The 12,955-nt window shown below is 37.4% G+C and overlaps 2 protein-coding genes across 7 annotated transcripts in view; one reads left to right on the forward strand and one right to left on the reverse strand.

The window, feature by feature from the left end:
• supt3h (SPT3 homolog, SAGA and STAGA complex component) overlaps positions 1–12,955 on the reverse strand; it is a 146,658-nt gene that overhangs the window by 115,944 nt on the left and 17,759 nt on the right. The window lies entirely within an intron of this gene.
• runx2a (RUNX family transcription factor 2a) overlaps positions 280–12,955 on the forward strand; it is a 76,006-nt gene continuing 63,330 nt past the window's right edge. The window contains exons 1-2 of one of the 3 annotated variants that reach the window (XM_048190387.1): positions 280–1,365; positions 1,531–1,644. In XM_048190387.1, the coding sequence (XP_048046344.1) occupies positions 1,623–1,644 (22 nt within the window). In that variant the 5' untranslated portion in view covers positions 280–1,365; positions 1,531–1,622. Of the gene's footprint in view, positions 1,366–1,393; positions 1,645–12,955 lie in introns of those variants that run through there. The other 2 variants (XM_048190385.1, XM_048190386.1) reach the window with 2 other exon arrangements.

The following is a 12,955-nucleotide window of genomic DNA, read 5'->3' on the forward strand; positions in this document are numbered from 1 at the left end:
AAAAAAAATGCAAAGAAAAAAGCACAGATCGTGCTTAGATTTGTTGTCGCTGATCACCCTTGTTCTCAGACGCCCCCTCAGGAGAAGACGTTTAGGGAATGGCCTGCTGTGGGTGAACCATTTCCTGTTATAACCACACCACATCCTCTGAGCTGAGATTTTCATTATTTTCATATGCACCATTTCATAATACAGCAGTCTAGGCAAACTTGCCACCATGATGCTAAGCTTTTGTGGATGGTTTCTAGGTTGCTAGGTGCCTACTTACTGGTCCAAGTCAAGAGAGTCCATCCTCAAGTAATATTCTGCTCTGTAGATAGGGCTCAGTCCCTCCTTCATGTTGGTCTAGATACTAGGAAGCGTGATTTTTATTTTAAAGTCACATGAACACTTTCAAGATAGCACCTAACATGACCCCAAAACAGGAGAGAGAGAGAGCGAGTGCTGCAGAAGCACAAATATCTCGCCACATTTTTTTCTACGCTTACACAAACACCTAAGCCGCATACTCTGTGCAGAGCGCTGACCGCGTGCCAAAATCCAAACCCGCGAGGAGCGCAAAACAGACGGGTGAATCACGGCTGCTGATGCACTCGTTAAGGCGTTACGAGAGGCAGACGTGATCCAAGAGTGAACGCAGGATCCCCTCCAGACTGTCATTTCTCAAAGAGACGATTATGCAACTTGTGCAGAGACACACCTGGAGACTAAACACCACCCATGCGGGAAGAACGCAGGACAGAGAAATAATAAATACAGAAATGTACAGGAAGGAAAACGGGGAAGCAGGACCGGCTTTGTGAGAGTGTGACAGCAACGTGGAGAGACTGAGAAAGAAAGAAACGCTTCAAAAACACACGAGGAGTTGAAATTGCTATAAATGCACAAACTGGCACTAGACATCAAAATGGAAAACTCATTTAATTTCTTCAATCCCTATAAGGTAAAAGGCTTTTTCAAACATGCAAAAGACAAAATGCACTGCAGAAGAGGAGTTGAAAGAGTGAAAAAGTGCTGAAAATCCCAGCCCCTTCCTTTCGGATTCACAGGAGCTGAGGTTGCATCCCGCTGGATGAGAGTAGGAAACGCAGGACCACTGACAAGAGGGCTGAGCCCTCTTCACTGCTCTGATGTCACCAAACACATGACCCAGCCTCTCCAGTAACAGCCCATCAGGAGGGGAAAAAAGTGTGTTTTAAAGCTTACACGTTTTTGGATTGCGAGAATGTCTCATTCCCCTCACAAACAACCACAGAACCACAAGTGCGGTGCACGAGATTTCCCCAGGACGACAGGAGGGAGCCACTGGGGCGTAAATGGTTAATCAGAGTGGGTCAACCCCAGTCACAGAGACCCAACAAGTCAGTAAGTACGCTCTAACCACACTCGTATATGCCGTTTCCATCCGTTGGTATCTGTGCCTGAACGCTCTCCTCGGCTGCAGACTGCTGGGGATCATGCGGACTGTTTTTGTTTGTTTGTAGCTGTGCGCTTTCCCTTCAGATGCCTTGATATGATTTGTGCTCCCAGTTTAGGACTTCAAGGGTCACCACGACCTCCAGAAGAGGAGAGAGCCGACGTGTGGCTATGGCGTCTAACAGTCTTTTCAGCTCGGTGACTCCATGTCAGCAGAACTTTTTTGGGGTGAGTGCTGTGAAAAATTATTTTCATTTCACTGTGGTTCAGCGTCGGGTCACACAGAAGTCAAGCTCTGCGAACGGGTTGATAACCAACAGCGCACGCGCACGCACGCCGCTTCGGGAACATTAAAAGTCGCCGTGTTTATGTTTGTATGCATGCTAAGTTGCTGACATGTTTGTGTAACTTAAAAACACATATGTGGGACGACGAGACGAAGAAAGAGAAAAACCCTTCTGGATGTATAAACATTCACTCTGTTTCAATTTACAGAGCTACATTAGAACAAGATGTGGAAACCTTCAGTTCAAAATTGAATGGCTGGATATTATGTGTAGGATTTGCGGGGGTTAATGTTAATTGACAAATGCACAAACCTGGTTAACGAGGGAGCTTATATTTATCCTTATGAATGAAAAGCGCTTAAACAAACATGCAAACGCTCTTTATTTGCGTTCAGCTTAGTTTAGGCTTTTTCAAACATGCAAAAGGAAATAAAGTGCCAATTGAATGGAGCTTTTTAATATGCACTGCAGAAGGGGTATATACATTTTTTTTGGTCCTCACATACTGTGAGAGCAACACCGGGAGTGAAAATTAAGTCCAGCATTATACAGCACACAAAAAAACCACATGTAAAACACAATCTATGCAAAACCTATTTGAATACCTCAGCTATTCAAAAAAGTACTAACATGTAAAATCCAAACAAATCCTGATCTTATCACACAGTACATATGGAAATAAAAATACAAAACACTGTTGACTAAGCAATCAGAGATTGTACTTACAGTATTTTCCTCATCAAGTGTCTCATGTCGACGTAACCTGAGGCCCTTCTAGACAAACATATGGAGGCAGGATACTGATTTCGAGCCAGACAGCGTGAACTACATGGTTTTGTCATCACTGTCGGCACACATCAAGGCGTTTAAGGTGGCGTCTCTAAAAACACCAGACCGAAGAGGAGTGTTATACCTTGAACTCTCCTAAACCATAGAATATACAGCTTTATATTAATCTGGAACTGTATAAACCTTCCATAATCAGTAAACATTTCAAAAGCCTTGCACTGATTTAAAGCACAAACTGCCACTAGACAGCTGTTGTTCTAGTATCAAAATGAACAAAAAAAATAAAACTTTACAATAAGGTTTCATTAGTTAACTACATTAATTAACATAAACTAAGAATGAACAATACTTTTACAGCATTTATTAATCTCAGTTAATGTTACTTTCAACATTTATTAGTACATATTTAAAAACAAAAGTTGTATTTGTTAATATTACTTAATGCACTGTGAACTAACAAACAATGAACAGCTGGATTTTTATTAACTAAGGTTTACAAAGATTAATAAATACTGTAACAAATGTATTGCTCATTGTTAGTTCACGTTAATTAACACATTAACTGATGTTAATAAATGAGACCTTATTGTAAAGTGTAATCTGAAAAGCACTATAATCTGAAAAGCACTTAAACAAAGCAGTTGCATGTTTTATTTTTCTCTTTATTTGCATTCAGCTTAGTTTAGGCTTTTTCAAACATGCAAAAGAAAAGAAAATGCCAATTCAATGGAGCTTTTTGACAAAACGCACTGCAGAAGGAGTCTATAAAAGTCTCATACTGTTGTTCTAGCAAACAAAAATGAAAAAAAAAACATTTAATTTCTTGATTCTCTATAAGTTAAACGTATCTCATATAGTAGAAAGACTCTTTTATATAGACTCTTAAAATAAACAGGGCTGTCATTTACAAAGACGCTGAATGGTGACACATAGCTGACGAAATTCTAATTAATGACTGATTTTAATTCATTATATTTTACGTTTATAATGACAAATTATATTTGGTTAAGTATATGGTTAATAGTTAACAGGGTTAGGGTTCAGGATTGGAATAACTTTAACTATAATATAGTTATAATATAATAAACTATAATAGCGATGCTTTTAGAGTGGTGGTCTAGATAATAGGATACTAAAAATACGTCCTACAATCGTTATTTTAGAATTACATCAACAGTAAAAATTAAAAAAAATAAAAAAACATGACCCTGAAAAACGAGAGAGCATTGCAGCAGCACAAACATCCTGTCACATTTCCACGTTTACACAAACACAAACATTATTTACGACTAGAAACGCTCAAGCTCCTTCAGGTGACAAACGGCCGTCACATACAACACGTACAGATGTTAAACAAGCTCTTGGCAAATTTCTTAGAGCGTCACTAATCAATTAGCAGCGTGTTGTTGGGCTCAGAGGTGACATGTGCTTCTCATTTAGAACGAGTGCTGATATCCTGGCCTGGATTGAGCGGCTTCATTCAGCTAATTGATAATCACATCTCTCGTTTACGCTAGAAAAACAACATTAATGGACGAAACGCGACCTGAGTAACCAAACCTCAGAGAGTGAGCAGTCAGAGACGTCCAGCTTATTCAAAAGAAAGTTGAATGTTAATGAAATGCAATATCTACAGCCAGGCGGAGGGCTTGTTTTTTCAATTGAGAAATTTAAATCCCCAATTATTTTCTAGTCAAGAAAACTCTCAAATTTAAAGGCATCAGTTGATCTAGCAGTCTGAAGTACTATGCACTGACTGACAAATGAAATGATCTCTTTGGTGAGTGGTTTATACTTTTTTGCTTTCATATCTGCATTGTTTTATTTCATCAAAACTTAATTTGTGAGGGGGAAAAAAAAGGTTGCATTTATCTTGGCTTCAACATCAAGGACATCTATCGGCCGTATTGGCAGCGGAAGGCTTGAAATAATTTACGCCATGTGTGACACGTTAGGACCAAATCACTGCATCTCTCAGACCATGTGCATTTCCTTAGCGTGAGTTTGTCACAAACGTAATGCGTGCGATAAAAACTCACAAACTGTAATTACCCGGCCATGACCGGACAGCTTCAGGAGACCAAAATCAATGATAACGGACAGTGTGTCAGAAAACAAGAAAAGGAAACATAATTAGACATATTACAGACTGAACAGTGAAGGAAAATGAGCCTTGATTCCTCAGAGCACAAGGCTGTAATGCGATATGAGACAAAGTGATGCAGAATCTGCTGGAGCTGCTCAAAGCAAACAGAGAAACGAGAGAACAAATCATAATTGTGCAGCTTTCCTCAAATCTGAGACCACATCTTGACTTTTTGAAGTTTTCCAAATAAAGAAACTTTGTGTACAATGAAAATGAAATATTTTAAATTCTACACTATTTCTAGGTGTGAATTTTACTTAATTGAGTAACATCGCTCACGAACATCTCAAATCATGATCTTCAGGTTTTGTTCATGTAACTTCAGTGCTGTTGTCGTTAAAGTCAAACAAAAACATTCTCAAAATCTTGTGCATTTTTCAATTCAATAACTTTTAATTTATACTCAATTTGCATTAAAAAAACTGCAATAAAAGTTTTATAGTGATCTCAGACTAAATACTACATTTTTGTTTTGAATTTTTTTCAACTGCATTCATTTCTATGCAATCTGAACAATGCTTCGACCATTTAAAAGCATTGTTGAAGCATTTACAATAGTGCATCTTAATAACATAAAAATGCATTTAATTTGAAATTAAGACATTTTTCATTTAAATTTAATTGACTCAAAGCCTCAGAATCTGCTAGACAAAATGCCAAAGACGACATTTGTTGAAGTTCCTTACTATTAAAAAAGAGCCACTTCCCCCATGGAGATCCTGCGCCACACACCGTATCCAATATGCTTCTCTACATGACAAAGAGGGGCATTGATGTCTCATACAAACTTGAAGGGAGCTTCTCAGAAAATAATCAAACACTTAACCATGGAGTCTCAGTCAGCCAAACATAACATTAAAAGTGGGAAACAATAAATAGTCCCATAACACGAAGAGACCCGACTTCTGTAACGTGGAAACCCAGTCAACAAACCATCAGAGTGGCCACAAACCATCTTTAAATCATAGCCAGCCAACCCAGCGCCTCTGATATATCACCGTTTGAAGCAGTCGCTGATGGAAATATACATGAAAATACAGAATTCATAGGCAGTGGATTGTATACGAGGGACGGAGCCAATGGTTGATGTAAGTGTATTTAAAGAGGAGGATTATGGAGCTGGAATCCAGACAAACAGCTCCGATAATGAATGGCCCCCTCATACCATGAGCTCGAGACGCCTTTCAGACCACCTCAGCAATGAAAAGAAATAATAATAAAGAGATTTCGGATTCAGAGGACAGTACTTTACAAATATATATTTCAAATAGTAATCTGAGAGCACTAGTGAGAATGCTTCTATTTTTACAACACTTTCTTTAGAAATGTAAGTTTTTGCATGGCAGTTTACATGAAAAGATGAGCCGGCATGGACAAAACCTGATGATCCATGATATACAGCTTGATTTGAGACCTTCTGCACAAAAAAGTCACATGATCAATGTCACCAATTTGCTTACATTGATTGATCACCTTGAAACAGTGCTGAATCTTATTTATTATATCTCAACTTTTCATTAAATCTTTAAAAATATATTCAAAAAACTATGTCTAAATAAAAAAAAAAAGACCACTGTATATATTCAATATTCCACTGTGTGTGTATATTTTGGCTATATGTTTGCTGAATCAATGTCTTGGGTTCCTTTGGCACAAATTTGGCATTGTGGTCATGCAAAATTTGAGTTTTGCAGGACTAAACACAATGTTAATTCTGATGCATCAAGATCATCAAGATCAAAGATCAAAAAAAGATCAATCAATAACACCAAAGCGACATTCGACTACAACCTTTACATCAGAAACACTCATTCGCCCGCAGACACTGGCACATTTTGATGTAGAAGGCTGTTAAAGTGCCTCCTACATTTCTTATTTGATTTTTCGGAGCAATTGGCAAAGCAGTGGAAGAATATTGCTACAGAAAAAATATACTGTATAAACAGACGACTAACAATCCAAAGCAGTTATTTCTTTCAAAAAGAAAAACAAAAAAACGTTTTCAAGCTCTAATATTTCTACATTTATCAGGCGATTCATGCAACCCACTTTCTCCAGTCAAAGCCTCAGGCGGTTTCAAGGGTAAATTATGAAATGTTCAGATAACTGGACATCGACTCAACTTGGCTGTTTTGATTGTGCCGTAATGAAGTGATTCCAGCAACTGCTTTTAACAAGGCTTTACCTGTTTGCCACAGCCAAAACTTGCCCGGCGTATTGATTTAACCTCGACAGGAATGCAAAATTTTCATAGGCCAGAACATTACTTTAAAAAATTATAACATGATACGCACAAGGGCTATAAGGGAAAACAGAACGTAAAAATGCCCGGAATGAGAGCAGGAAAACTGGACGCGCTGCATTGGCATTCTTCCTCAACCTTGGCTTCCTTTTCCAACTGTGGCTCCGCAGCTCACCGCAGGAGAAATGGAGTGTTTTCGAATAGGCCCTTGTAATGCTTTATTTCCCCTTAAAAATGTACATTTTTGATATGTAAACAATAAGTGAAGAGCTGGGAGTCAAACTGTCTGTCTCCGACCTGGCTCAGAAAGCACCATCCCAACAGCTAACTGGAAAAACACGTATGCATTTTGTGATTACAGTTTTAAACATTCAAATTTGAGTTAGCTGATGTAAACAAGTCCACGAAATTGCAGAAAAATGCTCAAACAAAACGGATAACACAGGAGAGCATGATGGCGAAAAACAGGGATGAAATGACGTCATGAGCCTACTGATCAGCAGTCTGTGCTTTCGTGCCAGAAAGCACGTCAGGGCTAATTACGGAAGCCGGAGCGTGAGTGTGAGCAGCATGCAGAACGTGCATGGCCGCAATGCACGTGGAAATCCAAACATTAGCTTTAAAGGACAAAATACCCCTCTCTAACTGGCATGGTAATCTGACCACAGCAATCACTCGCTACAGAAACCATCGCACACACCTGCGCATATCGGATATCTGCTCGAGGAGCAATGCAGCGGCTCTTTACATGCCGGGTCTGATTCTATAGTATCCCGTTCTCGTCTTCTGTTACAAGTGTTTTGAAACCACAAAAGAAACACTTTGTCATCTCACAGATTTTAAAGGTCTTTAGGCCATGTCTACTGCACTTAAGGATATTACTATAGCACTGTCGAACATCTTGAGCTGTGTGGAACTGAAGAATTTGGAATTCAGCAATAAAATTTTGCAGTACTTTTAGGAAAAAAGCACAAGAACGATCAAGAGATTCCTGTGAATCCAAATGAATCTTGCATTTTAAAATAAACAAGCAACACTGGAACCTGGACCCTTACACTATAAAAGAGTTTTGTTTTGTTTTTTGTTACTTATAATTAGCAGAATATAAAAACACTAACCAGAACATAATCACCATGTGCCATTAGGACTAAATCATTCATGTGGGTTAATCAAGTGCTTCTCAACTGGTTTTGCTTCAGGACCCAGATTTTACATTGGACATCAAGCGGTGACCACAATTAAGTAACCAAAACGTCAAACTTAAAATCAAACACAAAAGTTATTAATAATAACGACATTGACTCCATGTGCCTAATAATATGCAAAATCATTAAAGGGTTAGTTCACCCAAAAATTTCTGTCATTGATTACTCAACCTCATGTCGTTCCAAACCTGCAAGACCTTCGTTCATCTTCGGAACACAAAGTAAGATATTTTTGATGAAATCTGAGAGTTTTTTTTTAATCCCCCATATTAAGCAACATAATTCAAGGTCCAGAAAGTAGTAAAAACAATTAAAATAGTCAACGTGACTACAGTGGTTTAACTTTAATGTTATGAAGCGACAAGAATACATTTTGTGTGCAAAACAAAAATAACTACTTTATTCAACAATTTATTCTCTTCTCTTCTGTGTCATTCTCCTATGCTGTTTAGGTTGTGTAGACAGTGCAGGCTTTGTGTTCTACATCAGAACGCCGACTCATTATTTTTAAGTTTTCTCATCGCTTCATGACATTAACGCTGAACCACTTCAGTCACGCTGACTATTTTAACGATGTCTTTACCATTTGTCTGGACCTTGAATGTGGTAATTATGTTGCTTTTATGGGGGAGAAAAAAACTAAACTTAATTTTTTTTTTAAATTAATAAAAATATCTTACTTTGTGTTCCGAAGATGAACGAAAGTCTTACAGGTGTGGAACAACATGAGGGTGAGTAATTAATGACAAAAATTTCATTTCTGGGTGAACTAACTTTTTAACATGACTGAATTACAGAAATTGACTTATTTTGTGAATGCCTAAACAACAAAATAATTGTCCAGGCAGAAATGTAAAAACAAACAGTTGGATAATTATTAGTTTAGCAATTATACAATCAAATTTGCACCAAAAAAAATAGAGGAATACCAAAATAATCTATATTAAGCACTATTACATGGTTAGTTGCATTTGATTATTTGCGTTCAGCACAATTTTTCCCTGTGACCCAACAGTTAACATAGGCCTTGCATGGAGCTTCAACCTCCCTGACAACGGGACACGGTCTAAATGAAATCAATTAGCTATTATCAGCGTGCCGCAAATGGGCCGAGAACGATTTTTGGAGAAGTTGAGACTCCAAACACGAGGCACGATAAAACTCAGAGGAGAAAAACAGTCATTAAGAATTAACCCCACAACTGAGAACGTTGTCAACAACACTGTTTTTCTGATTGGAACGGCTGTTGACTCATCCTCTGACGGCATTCGGCAGGCTGCTATAGTTACTGAACTAGACATCATGGCTCCTGTTTCATTGTCTCGTGTGTTCACTGCGAGCACAAAACTACTTGTAAAGGTGTTTCAGTATATCACTGAATCCTTTGGGGAAATAACAGCCACTCAGTGGAGTATAAAGGCCAGGCCTTATGTAAAATTAATCAGAAAGACTCCCTCACCGAGGTTGACACTGTCTATTAAAACGTTCCTCCTTGCTGTTAAATATGCATTAGACGTCCAAAGGCGAATCTCCTAAGAAGTTGTTTTCCACTGAAAAATGAGGAGTTTGATATACTTGGGGAGGTTTGAAAGCAACGTGAAAAACCTGGAGCTTTCCATGGACTTCAGAGTTCAAGCTGTCATTTCGCTGACAAAGACAACAAGAGATCTCTCTCGACATTCTCACGACGTCTAAATATTAACAAGGCATCTTATTAATAAACATGATTCTTCTGGATCGGGTAAATGGCGCTACAATTAATGTGAGAGGAAACAGAAAAAGACATGTAAATGCACAAACAATACTCAGCTAAGGTAATTTGAAGATGCTTAAATATTGATGCTACGACTGGGCGTCGAGTGAAGAGTTTCTACATTTATATCAAAACAAGCTTGGAGTTTCGTCCTAGTTTGAAAACGTTCGAATGCATCATAAATCAATTCAAAAGTTCTTTCTATAGAAAGCATGCTTTAAATAAGCAGATCCTCAATGTATGCTTTTAATAAGAAGGTTGCAAAACCTTCTTCTCTGATTTTTGTTTTGCGCACTTCAAGCCATCGATCATTATCGGTCTAGCAGTACAGCATTCATAAAACCTCAACCAAGAAGAACACAGAGAATCTATAGCACCTACTTATTCTGTTTCGACTTCAAAACATGAGATTCATATGCACAGGAATCTCTCTATTGTTCCGGGCCTTTTCCCAGAAGTATTGCGAGATGCGATGGGCGAGACTGCAGTTGGCTTACTGGCATTGTTATGTAGGGAGTTCATTATGAAGTAAATAAATGCTTCCAGAGCATACTGTTCTTTAATTTCACTGCTGTCAGCTGCTACGAGAGACAAAAAGAACGTTAAAAACATGCACCATCAGACGTAGATTTCAGATGTAATCAGTCCTTGTTTGTTGATATTACGTCATGTTACAGACACTATTTTAACTTAAGAATCAGAACAAATTCAATGGCTCTGTTCCAAAATCTAGTAAGCGGACTACACAGGCAGCGTTTTAAGGTATCCCATGTAGGCAGCATAATTAGGACACCCTTTTTGAACAAATTTTAGGGTAGCACTGCATTTATTTAATGTGCATTGAACGCATGTCCTGAAACAAGTGAATACATTATTGGTTTTCAAAAGTTTGGGATCAGTAACAGATTGTTATGGCTGCAATTATTTGATCAAAACCACAATAATAACAGTAATATTGAAAAATATTACTACAATGTAAAACACCTGCTTTCTATTTGAATATATGTTAAAGATTTATTTATTACTGTGACAGAAAAAATTAAATTTTCATCAGTCTTCAGTGTCACATGATCCTTCTGAAATCATTCTAATATGTTGATTTGCTGCTCAAAAAAAAAAAAAAAAATCTTATTATCATCAATATTAAAAACAGTAGTGCTGCTACATATTTTTGTGGAAACAATGACCCTTTTTTTCAGAATTCTTATTTAAAATAAAAAAATCTTTTAAATGTCTTAACTGTGACTTTCATCCAATTTATGCTGCCTTCACGTGCTATCGGAATTATCGTAAATACGAGTTTCCTAGCTAAAAATTGGTCATGAACGCCCTCTTCAAGTCGTATTTACCACCGGGAAGCTCAGGGATAATTTTGATATAAGTTGGGCATGCCATAGACTTTAAACATGGTGGAAGGGAGAAGGATTGCTGCTGTGACTGCTATTCTTTATTAGTTTTTCCACAACAGCTACATCACCTTGTCTTGTTGTTAAAGTAGTGCATATTTAGATATATGAATAATCATTTGAAGAGTATTATATGTTTTATACACAGAGAAAATAGCCTGTTTGACCAAAATTCTAGAATTGTCAGCCAGCTGACTTATTTAGATGAATGCGGATGTGCGCAGTGATGACAATGTTTATATCATTGTCAATTAGTGTTGTCAAAAATATCGATATTTCGATATGTATCAATACTGAAATATCTGAAATGGTTACAATATTTCTTTTCTGCAGTATCAATACACAGATACCAGCTTCTCGTTCTCACCCTCTTCTCTCCAACAGCAAATTTAGACAACCACCTCCTCCCATTTGCCCCGGGTGAATTGTGCTTGTATTGCACCTAATTTTAGTCATTCCCACAGGTTTCATGCTCACACCAAAAGCGCATGCACCACTGATCTGTATAAGTGCCGCTCTCATAAAGCCACCTCTCAAACAGCTCACAAGTACTAAATGGAGATCTTTTTCGTGGCTTATTTGCCCTTAAATGGTCAAATACATACAAAATTATGTATTCTTGCTGAGTATTTAAATAGTTGACAGAAAACGCATGATGTGTAACAGTATATTGGATCTGTGCATAAGCTCTTAAAGTGACAGCAGCCTAATAAACCTGCTGTTGTCTGTCATGTTAATCAAAGAACAAAAGACAAAGAAAATCACTTGTTGCCCTTGACTGAATAACTTTTGTTCTGTATGTAATTTTTAGAATGAAAATTATCCATTATTATTTTACATTTGATTATTTCATTTCTGTAGTATTTCTTACCTGGATACTACTGTTAGACCCACCTGTTAGACCTTATTTTATTACTGACTGTTTAGTTGTCTTTTTTTTTTTTTTTTTTTAAATGTACTTCAACGATTCAAATAAAGCCTTCCTGTACTGTGTGTAAGCTGTGTGCAATAAAATTACCCAAATCATCAAAAACGTGTGAGATAAGAAATTATCCGCAGGATTAAAATGCAAATTAAAATGCAGCATTAATTTAACCTTGCTGAATAATGGTAAAAATCATATTGACCCCAAAATTTTGAAACTAAGTGTATATTTTGAGCTCATTCAATACCAAAAGCAAGTGTAGATGAATTGATAAAATTAAAAACGTATTACTTTACCCAATATTTTTTTTTTACTCTTCTTGCAGTATCATGTCAATAGTTTAGCAATATTTTAACACCAAACTTGAGGCTCCAGTGCACTTTGCACAAAAATACACTAGAATTGCTGCCTAGACTATGCAGTTCTAAATCGATCACTTAGGCCGTGTTTACACTACTGCATTTTCATTTTTAAAAATGGTGTTTTAAAGGTGCCCTAGAACTCCTTTTCACAAGATGTAATATAAGTCTAATGTGTCCCCTGAACGGGTCTGTGAAGTTTCAGCTCAAAATACCCCATAGATTTTTTATTATTAAATTTTTTAACTGCCTATTTTGGGGCATAATTAGAAATGTGCCTAATCTGTGCATGTCCCCTTTAAATGCTCGCTCCCCGCCCCCAAGCTCGCAACTCTATAATACATTGCATAAACTAAGTTCACACCGCTAATATAACCCTCAAAATGGATCTTTACAAAGTGTTTGTCATGCAGCATCAGATCATGTA

This window comes from Megalobrama amblycephala, linkage group LG5 (assembly GCF_018812025.1).
Source record: "Megalobrama amblycephala isolate DHTTF-2021 linkage group LG5, ASM1881202v1, whole genome shotgun sequence".
NCBI lineage: Eukaryota > Metazoa > Chordata > Actinopteri > Cypriniformes > Xenocyprididae > Megalobrama > Megalobrama amblycephala.